The sequence below is a fragment of the Rhipicephalus microplus genome, chromosome 3 (genome assembly GCF_043290135.1).
Source record: "Rhipicephalus microplus isolate Deutch F79 chromosome 3, USDA_Rmic, whole genome shotgun sequence".
Lineage (NCBI taxonomy): Eukaryota > Metazoa > Arthropoda > Arachnida > Ixodida > Ixodidae > Rhipicephalus > Rhipicephalus microplus.
This window is the reverse complement of record NC_134702.1, coordinates 112,794,352-112,807,684: the sequence shown is the minus strand read 5'-3', so window position 1 is coordinate 112,807,684 and position 13,333 is coordinate 112,794,352. Positions and strand designations below refer to the sequence as shown.

The 13,333-nt window shown below is 43.4% G+C and overlaps 1 protein-coding gene across 2 annotated transcripts; it reads left to right on the top strand.

Annotated features, from left to right (window-relative positions):
* The first annotated feature begins 577 nt into the window (after positions 1-577).
* LOC142803879 (BEN domain-containing protein 5-like) lies at positions 578-13,099 on the top strand. 2 transcript variants are annotated; one of them, XM_075890142.1, is made up of 6 exons: positions 578-969; positions 4,998-5,098; positions 6,555-6,824; positions 11,350-11,400; positions 12,639-12,864; positions 12,975-13,099. In XM_075890142.1, exons 1-6 carry the CDS (start codon positions 951-953, stop codon positions 13,082-13,084), a joined length of 777 nt encoding a protein of 258 aa, XP_075746257.1. In that variant the 5' UTR covers positions 578-950; the 3' UTR covers positions 13,085-13,099. The 2 variants fall into 2 exon arrangements, with proteins under 2 accessions (XP_075746257.1, XP_075746258.1); XM_075890143.1 differs by lacking the exon at positions 11,350-11,400 and having other exon boundaries at positions 580-969.
* The last annotated feature ends 234 nt before the right edge of the window (positions 13,100-13,333 follow it).

Here is a 13,333-nt window from a genome sequence, read left to right as displayed (position 1 = left end):
GGGCGTTTTGAAGTCCGCTGCTTGCTTCGCGCCGACTTGCTCAAGTTAAGTTGAAGTTGCGAGCCAAGTAACATCTCTGCATTCGGGGGTTAGGGTCCCTTAATTTTTTTTTAACTTATGCACCTGCTATCATGTCATCAAACCAGTAATAAGTTGAGCTAGTAAGGAACGAGATCTTCATAAATTATAAAATGTATATATACTGAAGTTATAGCCATTTCCCTAAAAGTCCCTGACATTGAGACTACTCAGTCAGAAATCGAATGCGATTGTGTAGCAGGAACTCGTTCCACAGAAAAGGTCGTTTTCATCAAATGGCATTAGTTTCCCCGTGTGACAGCAAAGAAAGGATATTGCAAACGAAGGACATTAGATTTGCTGTGTGACAGGGTGTTAGAATGCTCACTAGTCATGGCTGGAATGTGCTACATATCATTTTAACATATGGTGTAGTAGCGCAAATTTGATGGGGACACTGAGGACAAGAAAACACTGCACTCGTTAGTCTCACAAACAGTGGCGTGTTTTCTTGTCCTCAGGTCCTCGTCGAAGTTGTGCTACTATACCATATGTTGAAATGATATCTCACCAACTAGCCCAGCTTTCAACCCTACTGAACTTCATATGCTAGGTAGTTGCTACAACCTGAATTATGTTTGTATCAATGGAGCGTGTATGTTTCCTGGCATATTTGCTCGTTTTCGGCTTCTAATCAGTGATGTTGGCTTTGGGTTGATGTGTTTATTTGCTAGCATTCAAAAAAGAAAAAAGAAAAAAATCAGCAACCAAGAACAAAGAGGCGCCGAAGCAGTGCGAGTTCCGAAGAAGAGCTTGTCGAGCTGAGTCGGCTCGAAAAAGAGAGGAATATTACGAGGCAGCTCAAGAAAAAAAACAAAAGACTAGAGGAAAGAATAGAAGTACTCGAGAAAAGAAATGACAAGCTGCAAGACATGCTGCAAAACGAACTCAGTAAGTTATATTTATTCCATGCTGCCTTTTAGAATTTTTAAAAAAAATTTTCATGCAGTCAGTGAGTGCTGTGGTTATGTGTACCCTAACACATTTACTTTGGCATCTTCATGTTATTTCGATGCTTTTTGTTCCACAATAAGGATGTAGTACCTGAAATAGCCCTTTGGATTAATGTTGTACAGTCGACATCCGATTTCGCGGACACTCAAGGGATTGCGAAAGGTCCGGAAAATCAGGCAGTCTGGAAAAACGAATGCAAGTAAAATTACACTTTTTGAATAGGTATTTTTCACTGGTGGAAAAGGTCACAGCAAGAGTACAGGATTCTCGTTGCAATTCAGCAAGTGCATCATTTAGGTTGCCCCGAAAAGAGCAGTTTGTAATAGAAAAAAAGCGAAAAGAAAAAATTCTATGTGACCGACGCTACTGCATTTGTAAAAATTAAGTGCTAAAAGGACTCTCTTATTTTCGTTTGCACGGAGTTCCACTTGCCCCGATTATGTTTGCCTCAATATCAGCTGATGTCATGCTGTCACTGTACACCTATGACGATGTCATGCTCGCGTCAACACCGAACTTGTTGCCCGTGTAGGCTCTGCCTCTTTGATCTATGTGTCGGAGTTGTCGAAACCTTTAGTAACTTGAATGATTTCATCACCGGTAAATTCCGCACACAGCTCAAGATTTTCGATAGCGTCGGCAAAGCCCTCCAAGGTTATCTTGGCTGAAATCGAAACACCAGCACCGTGTGGGTCGTTGAAGCAACGACCGCATTTGGAAGTTCTTTACACACGCTGCCCTCTCTAGGTGAGACTGTCGTCTCGGCGTACATTTTAAAGCTGGCGTGGCAAAAACAGTTCCTGGGAGTCTGTTGTGTTACCGCCTTCTATGAGTCGGGAAGCATGCCGGCGGCAGACTATAGGTCAACAGCGTAGCTTTCCCGCCGAATCACAGCCTTATAGTAACATTAGTAACAGCACCATGCAGTTGTGGCCACAGGTTTGTCTAAGCCACGGCTGGCTACAAATTGGCGTGTGCTGGATTCCGGCATTTGCGGTGTCAAAGGTACGGCAGCCACGTCACAGTGGGTTCGAGGGTACGAAAAGAACCAAAATAGTGGTGCTGATTGTGACTTCAATTCCGCTGTTAGCAGTAAAAAGTTAGCAGGAAAATCGGACGGTGAAAGCTATAAATGTCCGAAATTTCGGACATACATTGACTGTATGGGGAACTTGATGGTGCCACAGATCAGTCCGAGAAATCAGGCATGTCCAGGATTTCGGTAGTCCGAGAAATCGGACGTTAACTGTATGATCAGAGTTAAGAAAACCAAAACAGTGCAGCCCTTTATAGAATCAGATTTGTGTGAGAGAGTGGCCACTTAGTATGGAAACAGCTGTGATAGTTGCTGAATGTTGTTTTCTTCTACGACAGTGCAGTAGTTACAGCAGCACTAGCAGGAAACAGCAGCCAGCAAAGCATATGTTCTGTATGAATGGACTCCGCTCCTCCTACCCTTTTTCACCAAACTCTAGACGGCTCCAGCAAGGTAACAGAAAAAATTGTGGCTTCAGGCACGATGCCATCAGACACCACCCATCAAAGTGCATTCTTTCTCATTATATTCATATGTACCGGGGGGGGGGATTCAGGCGGCTTAGCAGAGGAGGAGCATATAACGTCATGACCCACTCTGCTGGAACTATTAGTTTTCTTCAAAAAAATTCCGTAACAAAAATGAATCTCTTTAGTAGGAATCGACCATTAGAGAGGACTGCCTTTGAAAACTATAAGGAACAGTTTGAATTGTCTGACACTTAGAGGAGTTGTTAGTGTACAACTGTCTCAAGAGCAGGGCTGGGCAGTATCGCGATAGTATTTCAGAGATACTTTTGAGTGTCTGTATTGCTGTATCGAGATACTTCTTAAAAATGTATTTGTATCTCAGTAGTGAAATACTTTTACGATGTATCGCCCGTATCGCAATACTATCCAGGGCATGGGTATGTGGTTACTTTTTTTTTCGAAATGAGCTGAGACGTGTTTACAATGGCAAAAAAAAAACATATGCTGTGACCTTAGCATTGTGTGGCGAGATATGCACCCATCATTTCTACATTTATTCTCAGGGGGTAACTGACTCCTACCTTCTTGATAGTGAGCTAGTTGCTTTTCTACCCGCATTTCATTGTGCATGCAGAACTGGAATGTGTTTGAATAATCACCTGCTTGGGAGCTTGCCAATAATGTTATGCTGCCATTTTGAATTCCAGCAGTGAGGAGCATTGAATATGGCACATTGGGCGCCAACCAACAGCGTCGTTTTTAAAATGTGTTCCCTCATGCCAATTTAACGAGCAGTGCTTCTTTTTTCTCGTTTTTTTTCTTGTTTTTTGCGGCATCTATTTGAAAAAGCGGAACTTATCGAGGAAGCCACAAACCACCCAAAAAATTTGGTGTGTGGTGCCGTGTGCCATCAACGATACTTCTTTCTCCAAAGCATTTCTGGAAGACAGCAAGTGCGGCCACAGGCTTGCTAGTCCTAGTCAAATGTGACCAGCGCAGTTTGAAGTTTCCCGTCTGCAGAAAAAAACACACAACATCAGGTACCGGCACTGACTTGGTGCAACTGACAAACCAGAATATATCGGTGGTTGTCTCACTTGTCGCTAGAACCAATAGCATCTGCACAATGCAGACTAGCGGGGCTGCTGACCTACAGCAAGTGCACAGAGATCTCTTAGCATCCGGCTACTCGAACTCTGGTTAAACGCCAGCTCTTTCAGCCGCAAAGATCTGATCGTGTGTTCCCAAGATAACGTGCCGCTATACTGTACGTGTCTGATGCGTGCGAGTCAGGCACTAGTTCAAAAACCATTACGATGTCCAAGTAGTTCCGTTCCTACAAATTGCATTATCGGCTGGTAAAGATGAAGGACAAAAAAAGAAAGGTATCTTGATGCTTATTGGATACCTTGTAGACTGTGATTGTGTATATATCAGTGAGACTGGAAATTTCGAACATCAGGTCAGACAGCATGTAAAATGATGTCAACGAGGTAAAGGTGTCTTCCAATGCCTTGGCAAAACACCCTGCCCCACCGGGGTGGTCTAGTGGCTAAGGTACTCGGCTGCTAACCCGCAGGGCGCGGGTTGGAATCCCGGCTGCGGCGGCTGCATTTCCGATGGAGGCGGAAATGTTGTAGGCCCGTGTGCTCAGATTTGGGTGCACGTTAAAGAACCCCAGGTGGTCTAAATTTCCGGAGCCCTCCACTACGGCGTTTCTCATAATTATATAGTGGTTTTGGGACGTTAAACCCCACATATCAATCAATGGCAAAACACCCTGAAAACTTGAGCAATAAAATAGATTAGCATAACGGCATAAGCTTAGAAAAAAAAAACTCTTCAGGACACCACTTGCAATCAATGCTGATTTAAACAATGGATACACATAACACATTGAACCATTGATAACACATGGAACCTTCATTCTTATCTACACTCGCGGTTTTGAGTCACTTTTGAAGTCCTCATAAGCATATTTTCACTCCGTCTAGTTGTCACTCTGAACAAGACTCCCATCATGAGAGCTGAAATGTCTTATTTGTATTCCTTTTTATGGTTGGTGTCATTAATTTATCATGTTCTCACCCTAACAGGCTTCAGTCAATATCTCAACTTCACCCATCTTTTTGAGTAGAATGTATACTACACTATGCATGGGATTAATTTCCTTTTGTTTATAACACGTTTTCTAGAGAGTAAATTGGTAAGGCAACTTGGTTGGAGCACTTCAGAGTATGAAAGAGTTTTATGGCACCCGAGGATTTTAGCAAAAAGCACTCCGGTAAAATCGGGCAAAATATCAGCCTGACGCGCTGGTGTAGCTTTGAGCAAATACAACATAATTATGTTTGTAATAATCATGTTGTAATATATTGAAGTTCTGAAAAAGTAATGCTTCATTCAGGATGCAATTAAGAAATGTGCGCTCTTTATTTTTCACATTTGCTCTCTTACAGAAACATTGGCCAGCCGTTCCTGTTGCGGCCACCAATGCAGCACATCTACTAATCATGGCGCCTATGAACATGAGGCCACCCACAGGAGCATTCAAGAGAAGGTATGAGCTTATGACAACGCATTAAGATGCTTCATCAAGTGCGAAAAGTGGCCGTCAGCACCAACAAAAGTGACAAATAATAACTTGTGATGCCATCGTCGTGGCATCAGAAATAAGTTTCCCAAATTGGTCGTGTCATCACGACGTCACATGATGTCATTGCTTGTTCTAAGGTTGCCTATCCCGGAGGCACTTGCGAAACAACTGGGAGTGCAGAAAGCTGTTGGGAGTCGTGGCGGGTCAATACAATCGACTTAAAGGAAAAGGAAGATTTTCGTTATCTGTTGTTTTAAAGCAGCCGTGAAGGGGATTGAAGCTGTGCCCAGTTATTTTCCTGCTTCAGTAATGATTAGACATGCCGATTTCAAAACATTTCGATGCAATATTCAGTCAACCGTGTGCATCATCACACATTGCTGCACAACTTATGAAAGAGGAAATATCTTTATGGTGGCACAATCGAACCAGTATGGTACTACAAACCTCACTCAACTATGACTTGGCAAACATGGCTGTGCTGCCATGTTTTGTTAACGGAGACTTCTCATAGGTCGACTTGAAGTGATGTCAGCAGTACAGTTAAGGCAAATGTGCGAGCTGGAGAATCAAAGTTGTCGACCTTTATTGTTGGATTACCGGTCCAGAAGCCTTTTGTGCCAAGGAAGTGCTTATTTTGAAATAAAATCGTGTTTTAGTGGTCTGTATCAGCTAGTGCACTTTAATTTACCCGCCTCAAGAAGCGGAAAGTCTCACGTCACTGTTGCCGTGCACAACGTTGCCCGGCTTTTTATTGTACGGTCGCCGACACTACTAGCGAAACTAAAGCACCAGGAGCCGCATCAGCAACAGCGGCCATCAATCAATTTCCTACAATAGGCTCCGAAACGGCAGACATGTTTTGGCTCAAGATGGCACGGCCTGTCTAGTTTAACCAGGAAAAAGTTGAATTTTCTAACCACTTGCGCTATTCTCCTTTGTAACTCCCGGCGGTTCTTTTTTCATGAGAAACAACTCAACAAGCAGCATTTTTTTACGTCTTTTGATACTTGGAAGGTTCTTTATTTAGTGAGCTAGTTTGATTACCAGTGATTAATTGTAGGCAGTTTGTCTGACATCATAAGGATCATTTCGCGAACGTCCTACTGCGGCGCATTTGTTCCCGTGCATTTACCTCAATTTCTCGGTAAGTAGGGCACTGCTGTTGATAATACTGTCGTTTTAGATGACATACATTGAGCTGTCACTGTCCCCTGAATTGTTATTTGTTAATTAAGCATGTTTGAGTTAATGAGATTTCACTGTATTGCACCAAAAACAAAGGGACAAAAGCATAATGGAGTGAGTTTAGACAAGTTAGATACAATTATAAAACTGACAAAAACAAATTCGATTCAACTTGCAAAAAGAAAGCTGTATGCTTCAAAAGTGTAATTTAGATTTTTTTTTGCATTTTCAGGCAAGGCCGTTGCAGTTCATGCAGCCATCGCCACCGTCGCCACCACCACCGTCGCCACCACTACCGTCGCCTCCACCACTCTGGCCGTGCTCGCCGTTGTCTCCACAAGGGTGGTCAGCAACGCTGCCTTTGCCACCGCCGCAGCACTTATTGCTACCAGAGCCTCCGTCGCCTTCTTCAGAGCAGCCACGGATGCAGCCATGCCCATTGATGCCACCGGTACCACACCCTGGAACCACTTCAAGTGGTTCTCAAGAACCTACCAGCCAGGTGTGTACTTTATAATTGAAATGGCTGTTTCTTTGTTGTTTTTTTTTTCAATCCGATTTAGGGGTTATATTGTCAAGCTAGCCTCCTGTACATTTTCAGTTTGTTTATTTATTCAATATACATCTAGTCATTGTTAGTGGTATGTAGACAAGTATTTTAAAGTTGAGCAAATGCAGTGTGACCATCTGTCAATGTCGAATCGCACTGGTTGAGCAGGATAAAAATTTTCTTGCCGGGTTCCCCTGGTCAATTCGGAGCAATTTCCCGCTTTCTACTGGCAGATTCGGAGCAAACCACTCCGCAATGGGGCTTCCATGTTGTTTCATCTGGCAAAGGTAGATTTTTCTGGAACTCCGGCAATGCAGGGCTGTCATTTTTGGTATGATCGGGGAATAAGGTTGTCTCCAACGTTTTTTTAGGTGGTGTCTCATCACCCTATGGATATCTTTACATTTTAAAAATGGCATCGTTTGACTCTGCTGAATGAACTGGCAGTTAAGTTTTGACAGTTGTAGCAGCAGCGACCACAAACCGTGTGTGGAAGTGAATTTTAAGAACAAGTTGCCCGACCGGCTGTGCAGGTGCCCGAAGATCATCGGCTACGTTGAAAAAGTTCAGGAGCCGGTTTAAGTGTCGTAAGCATAAACAGCTTCTGGACACCCCATGCACAGCATTCATGTGTTCCAGTGGCAGATTTGACTTGGTGTAAGACGTTTTTAGATACTGTCAGTTGGGTAAGCACGCGCTGTCGCAGCCGCGAGGACTGCCCCCTCTCATATCCGGTGGAGGCGGCGCTGCTGTCGCTTTGAGATTGGTGAAGGAGCGTCGTCTGCTACCTCTGCATGTGAAACAGCAGGAAATTAGTTTTCAAATTGCGACAAGAGAGGAGAGGATGCGGAGGAAGGGCGACCTTGAAAACCAAAACGCATGAGAAGGAGGCAGGTTGGGTAGCTTGCTTGATAGGTCCGCGAAACTCGCACGTAGAAAAACTTGGAAAGAGTGCCTGCGCGCGCAGAAGTCAAAGCATGGCCGCCTGGATCAGTGCGCGGGGGTGTTCGAACAATCGGCAGCCATGGTCAAAAAATTTTTTGTTGCGCCGGCGAGTTTGCGTGGCCTCACAAACTTCGATATTTCGCTGTTCGTCCCGCGCAAATTAACAGCCGTTTTCGTGCTTCCACACGTGAGCGGAAGGCATGCCGAGTCGAGTGATAAGCGAGCGAGAACAAGTCCTTGACACGAAACGAATCACAAAATATCAGAGTCGGTGGGGTAGCGTACGCCCGTGCACTAGACGCAGACTATCGGATGCAGTCGGTGGCCGACGATGTTGGCAAATTGTCTGGTCACTCCAGGCCGGCGATGCCAACGACAGCACCAGCGATTAAAAACGGGGTAGATGGCCGACCGATCTTCGAAAGATCGGTGGCAGTGTGAAAACGCGGGCCTCGTCTGGCTCAGGGTAGCGGGGGGACAAAGGACGGAGGGGTGCATAACAAAACGCAGTCGGCACTTTCCTTTCTTCATGGGTTGGGGAGCAGCAACTAGAGGCTCGCGGGGGCAGGGTCAGCGTTTAAAAATAAGAATGTATAGGCACCTCGCCGATGCCTGATCGGTGGTCGAAATTGGTTTCCCGGGAAGTTGGGAGACCGCTGACTGTTCGCTGTAACCGATCAGCGGCGCTCGGAGACGTTTGTTGTAAGTGCGATTTTGTGCCGTTGAACCAATATATGTTTTCATGGTCCCGCGGATAGTGTTCGTTTGAAGCGAAAGTTCGTTTTAAGTGGGGCCGTTATATGTGGGCTCGACTGTACTACTTAGTGATAAATAAGGTTCGGGCCTGTACCTAAGAAATGTATGATTATTTATGCATGTTTTGACCAATTCCCGCAAGACTTTTCATGGAATAGCAGCTGTTCAGTCCTTGAGAACTGCAGGGTAATTGGGGGGTTTGAAGGAGTACTGCTGATCACAAGTGTTTTCCTCATAGGCATAGCCACTTAGACAGCCCGGCGCACTGAAGGTCAGCATGTTTACTGTGTTAAACTGCTAATTCACTCAAGCTTGCTTGATTGTTGTGTACCATGTTAAATACGATTTGCGTGACAGTAATCTAACCTTCAAGTTCCCGCCTCTGTAATCTGAGCAAGCAAACTAAAAGGAAAAAACAAATTCAACGCTGCCGCGGGAAGCCAGCGGTAGCTCGTTCTCAAAGCTACGTTAGCACCACGCCCCTCTGAGCGTGTACGAGTCGGTGCCGCCTCCATAGCGGGCTTTCCCAACTGACAGTATCTAAAAACGGTGTAAGCCGTGTGCTCGCTTCAAGACTTGGGCGGCTGTTCTGGATCTCTCAGTCGAATTCAACATAATAATAGTTGTACACGTAGCTTTACTCACCATAAAACCTAAATGTAAATTTACAAAGATTTTTAAGCTACCGTAATTACTCGAATCTAACGCGCACCTTTTTTCCGGTTAAGCGAGTTTATAAATAGCATGCGCGTTAGAATCGAGTACAAACAAAAAAATTACGGTCAATCTATTGCCATCGGCAAATCCAAAATGGCTGCCCCCTACGTGCGTCGGCATGGCGCGTCGGCCATTTCTGCCTATGTGTTTCCCATGTGCGGCACTTCGTACGTGTGCTGAGGAGTTCGTCATCTAGTAGTGCATTAGCATCGACGGCGTGGAAGGGCCGACTCCAAAAACTCGATAGCACCACGATGCCGCTTTTAAAAGAAAAGTTATGGCGTGTGTAGAAACGGACGGAAATCGGGCCGCATCGGGGTCGTTCGGAGTTCCCGAAACGTGCGTGCAGGACCGGCGGAAACAAAAGCAGAAGATTCTCGACAGCAAAGCTTCACGCGAAGGCTTCAGTGGACCACAGCAGGGCCGGTTTCCGCAAATTAAAGAGCTGCTCGGCAAGTATGTGCTTGAGCAGCGAGCGGCACAGCAGCCCGTGACGACAGAAATGCTCCAAGTGTGGGCTATGCAATTAGTCTTGGAAAAAGGTCTAATGCAGAGCCAGTTTAAAGCGAGCAGGTGCTGGCTAACTAACTTTATTTAGAGGAAAGGCTTTTCCCTCCGAAGGGGAACATGCATATGCGAAAAGTTTTGCGGAGGAGTACGATGAAAAGCTTCACAGTTTTCAGAGGTTCGTCCTAAACTTGCGGCGCAACAACGGCTACCTGCTTGGGCAAATCGGGAATGCCCATCAGACGCCTCTTTACTTCGACATGCCTGGCACCACAACCGCCGAGAAGAAGGGCGCGAAGCAAGTTCGCGTGCTGACATCGGTCCACGGTAAAACTACCGTGACGGAAAGCTCTGTTACACGTCAGATGGGCACAAGCTTCGCCCGTACCTCATATTTAAATAGAATATGCTCTTGAAAGGAGTAGTTTTTTCGAGTGGTGTGATCGTGCGGGCCGGCGAGAAAAATGGGTGCGCGTTGCAATTGATGTCTTACGTTTTTTTTTTTTCGCGGTGGAAATCGGGTGCGCGTTACAATCGAGGGCGTGGTAGAATCGAGTAAATACGGTAATTGCATATGCTTTTTGCATTAACAAACATTCTTGACAAGCTATTTTTAGATGAAAATCTTCATGTGTGTGGAGTAAGTTCTATAATTTAATCACTGGAAAGTAGGATGTCATTCTGCCATAGTTAATGTATGTTTAGGTGTAAGGAAGTTGTAATTATGGGCAAACTTTGCACAATTATTATTTTTGAACATTTTATATAACTCAGTTCACACAAAAGCTAGTTTGAATACCGTTATGATTAAGTGATAACAAGTCAGATGCAAGTAGTATGAAGTTAGCCTAGACAAGGTGAGCAGCATTAGAGTAAAAATAACTGTTGGTAATAATGTGTATGTCCTGAATGTTCTCCTGTATGTCCTGAATTATGTGTATTCTGAATGTTCTCTATTGGCAAAAGATTATTGTTATGCATATTTGCCCATGTAATAATGCTAGGTGATTTGACTGTTTATGAAAGCAGGGCAACAATAAGGCATCACAGGAGATAAATAAAGAAGATTTAATGAGGGCTCGTACACCGAAGGCAGTTTTTTGTTTAGCATAAGCAATATGATGGGTAAACTTCACGTTAGGCTCAAGTTTTTGGCCTAGAAAACACACCGAATTGTAGGAATTAAATTGTGATAGTCAATTAAAAGGGAGCTTTGTTTTAGAAACTGTATAAACCATGAACTTAAGTGGGATTAAAATTAGGTTGTTTTAATAACACAATGTAGAACACTGATCAGTTCGTTGTGCAGCTCAGTGATTGGGCTTTTAACAATTTATGGAGCATAAGCTGGAAAAACAATAGGGTTAAAAGTTTCAGCAGCTGTTATTGGGCTGAACAAAGCACAAATGAGGGCTGATAGTTATGTTGTGTCTGAAAATAAAAAAAAAGTTTTGGAAATGATGCTTAACTTTCATACCTGGAAGCCATGCTGGCATTTGTGTGCCTAATATTTTTTATAGCTGATCGACTTTTCCTTTGTTCTGCCTTTTAGGGTTTGGGTGCCAGTGATGAACTGCCGCTGTTTTTCCAGGTGGACAATCAAGTAAGTAGCTTTACAGTAGCTTGGATAGTTAGGCTAGTTGGTATTCGTTCATCTTTTAACGGAATAAGGGCACATACAGACAATTGAACACCGCTTATGTTGTGTGCATTTTCTTCTTCTATTGTCCGTCTCTGTGTGCATGCCCTTATTCAGTTAAACGATGAAGTAGCTCTACTTTTTGTAAATTTATGTTTATTCAGTGCAATACTTTCACTACTGGGTTGAATACATGGTTATGCAACTTGCATTGCACTTTCACTTCCTTGTATGTTTATGCTTAGTTTATTCATCTACTACGGATAATTTTGTAAATTACGAACTGGTGAATTTAGACATTCAGGAGGTTATTTCACGAATGACCAGTGCAATCTTCTGCATTACCCTTTTTTGGAATGTCACGGCATTCAGTAAAAGCTTCATAAATATTTTTGTGACAAGTCCTAATGTCAGGAAAAAGGGGAATGAATTGAGGCTCTGTCTTTTTGATTCCTGAGTTCCTCATTATTGGAGTTGACAAAAGAAATTTTTATCTGCAATGTGCCAGAGCACTTTTTGTCAGTGCCAGCTCTAAGTGCCTTTTAGGGTGTCTGGTGGTCTTTAGTAGAATATTATGGACTCAACATTACTAACAACTGTAACACAACTGTAAGATATGTTACATAGTTGTTAATTTAACTTTCACACATATATAGAGCACTCAAAATTGTAAATATGCTTTTTTCTTAAAATGTCTTACAGCTTCTCACAAACTGTTCAGGTGAGACGTAAAGACAGCAATGATGTATGTGATTTGCTTTTCATTGATCATTGAAACGAATGCTTTTTTGTTTCGCTGGAGCCACATTAGTGTAAAATTTCTAAATAGGGATTGTGTTGATGTTTTTCTAACTTACTATGCCACCCCACTTTTTGCCCAGTCTTTTAGTATCTAAAAATTAATGATTCTCCTTGTGAAGGCTGGTGTAGTATTGCCATTAATAAGCACTATATGCACCTGTGGACTTACATACATTCTGTGAACTGTATTTGCTTTAGAAAAAGAATATTTGGATAACGTTTAGTATGCCAGTGTTATACAAGATGGCATGCAGTTGCAGAAGTGAATTGTAAGATTCATCAGAACTATTTGAATACATACCAGCAAAACTATACTCGCACGACCAAAGAACGCACATAACATTTTCAAAAACAAGATATCTCTTGAGTCTTTTATTATGATTCCACAATTTTTCGCGCAGATTCACCTAGGAAACGGCATATTCCTGGAGCAGGAAAAATGGGCATGGCTGCTTTCGCGTCCGAGAGACAGCTTGTTCTGTAAGGAGGCGACCAAGCTTCTGTGGGGTGTGAGTGCCCTCCACAACAGGAGCATCACAGGAGCCCCTTGTCGGCGCTATGTGCGCTCAGAAAACCAGGCACCACCCAGGAGGGCACTCACGCCTAAGAAATTGGAGGCAGTCGGAAGTAAGTGTTTTATGCTTAGTATATTTTGCTGAATTTAGGGACAATAAAATTTATCATTTATATGAACCAGTAAGTCCCTAATTGCTACATATTCCTGCTCATTTTTACAGATGCCTTCAGCAAGTACATTGCTGGGAGACCCAGTGAAACGGCACCAATGGAGAGGTTAAGAAAAATGAATAGATTCATTGCTGAAATGTTGAACGACCTAAATAAATGAGTCGTCAAAACATTACTCTAGCCTGATCGTGTTTATTTGATATCATTGCAGCATACCTACATACATTGTTTATTTTACTGTGTGCTTCATGAACTAGCATGCCTTTCTTATGTATACATTCTTTTACTGCATGTTAATTTTGACCCAAATAGCTAATCCAACCCATATCACCTGCATAACCTGTAATACCCATACATTTGTTACACTTATACCACCTGTATGACCCGCACCACCCGCATGACCCGCACC

Coding starts and splice junctions, on each gene's coding strand:
- LOC142803879 (XM_075890142.1), top strand. Junction 5,099..6,554: donor ACAGGAGCATTCAAGAGAAG/GTATGAGCTTAT, acceptor TTGCATTTTCAG/GCAAGGCCGTTGCAGTTCAT. Junction 11,401..12,638: donor TTTTCCAGGTGGACAATCAA/GTAAGTAGCTTT, acceptor TTTTTCGCGCAG/ATTCACCTAGGAAACGGCAT.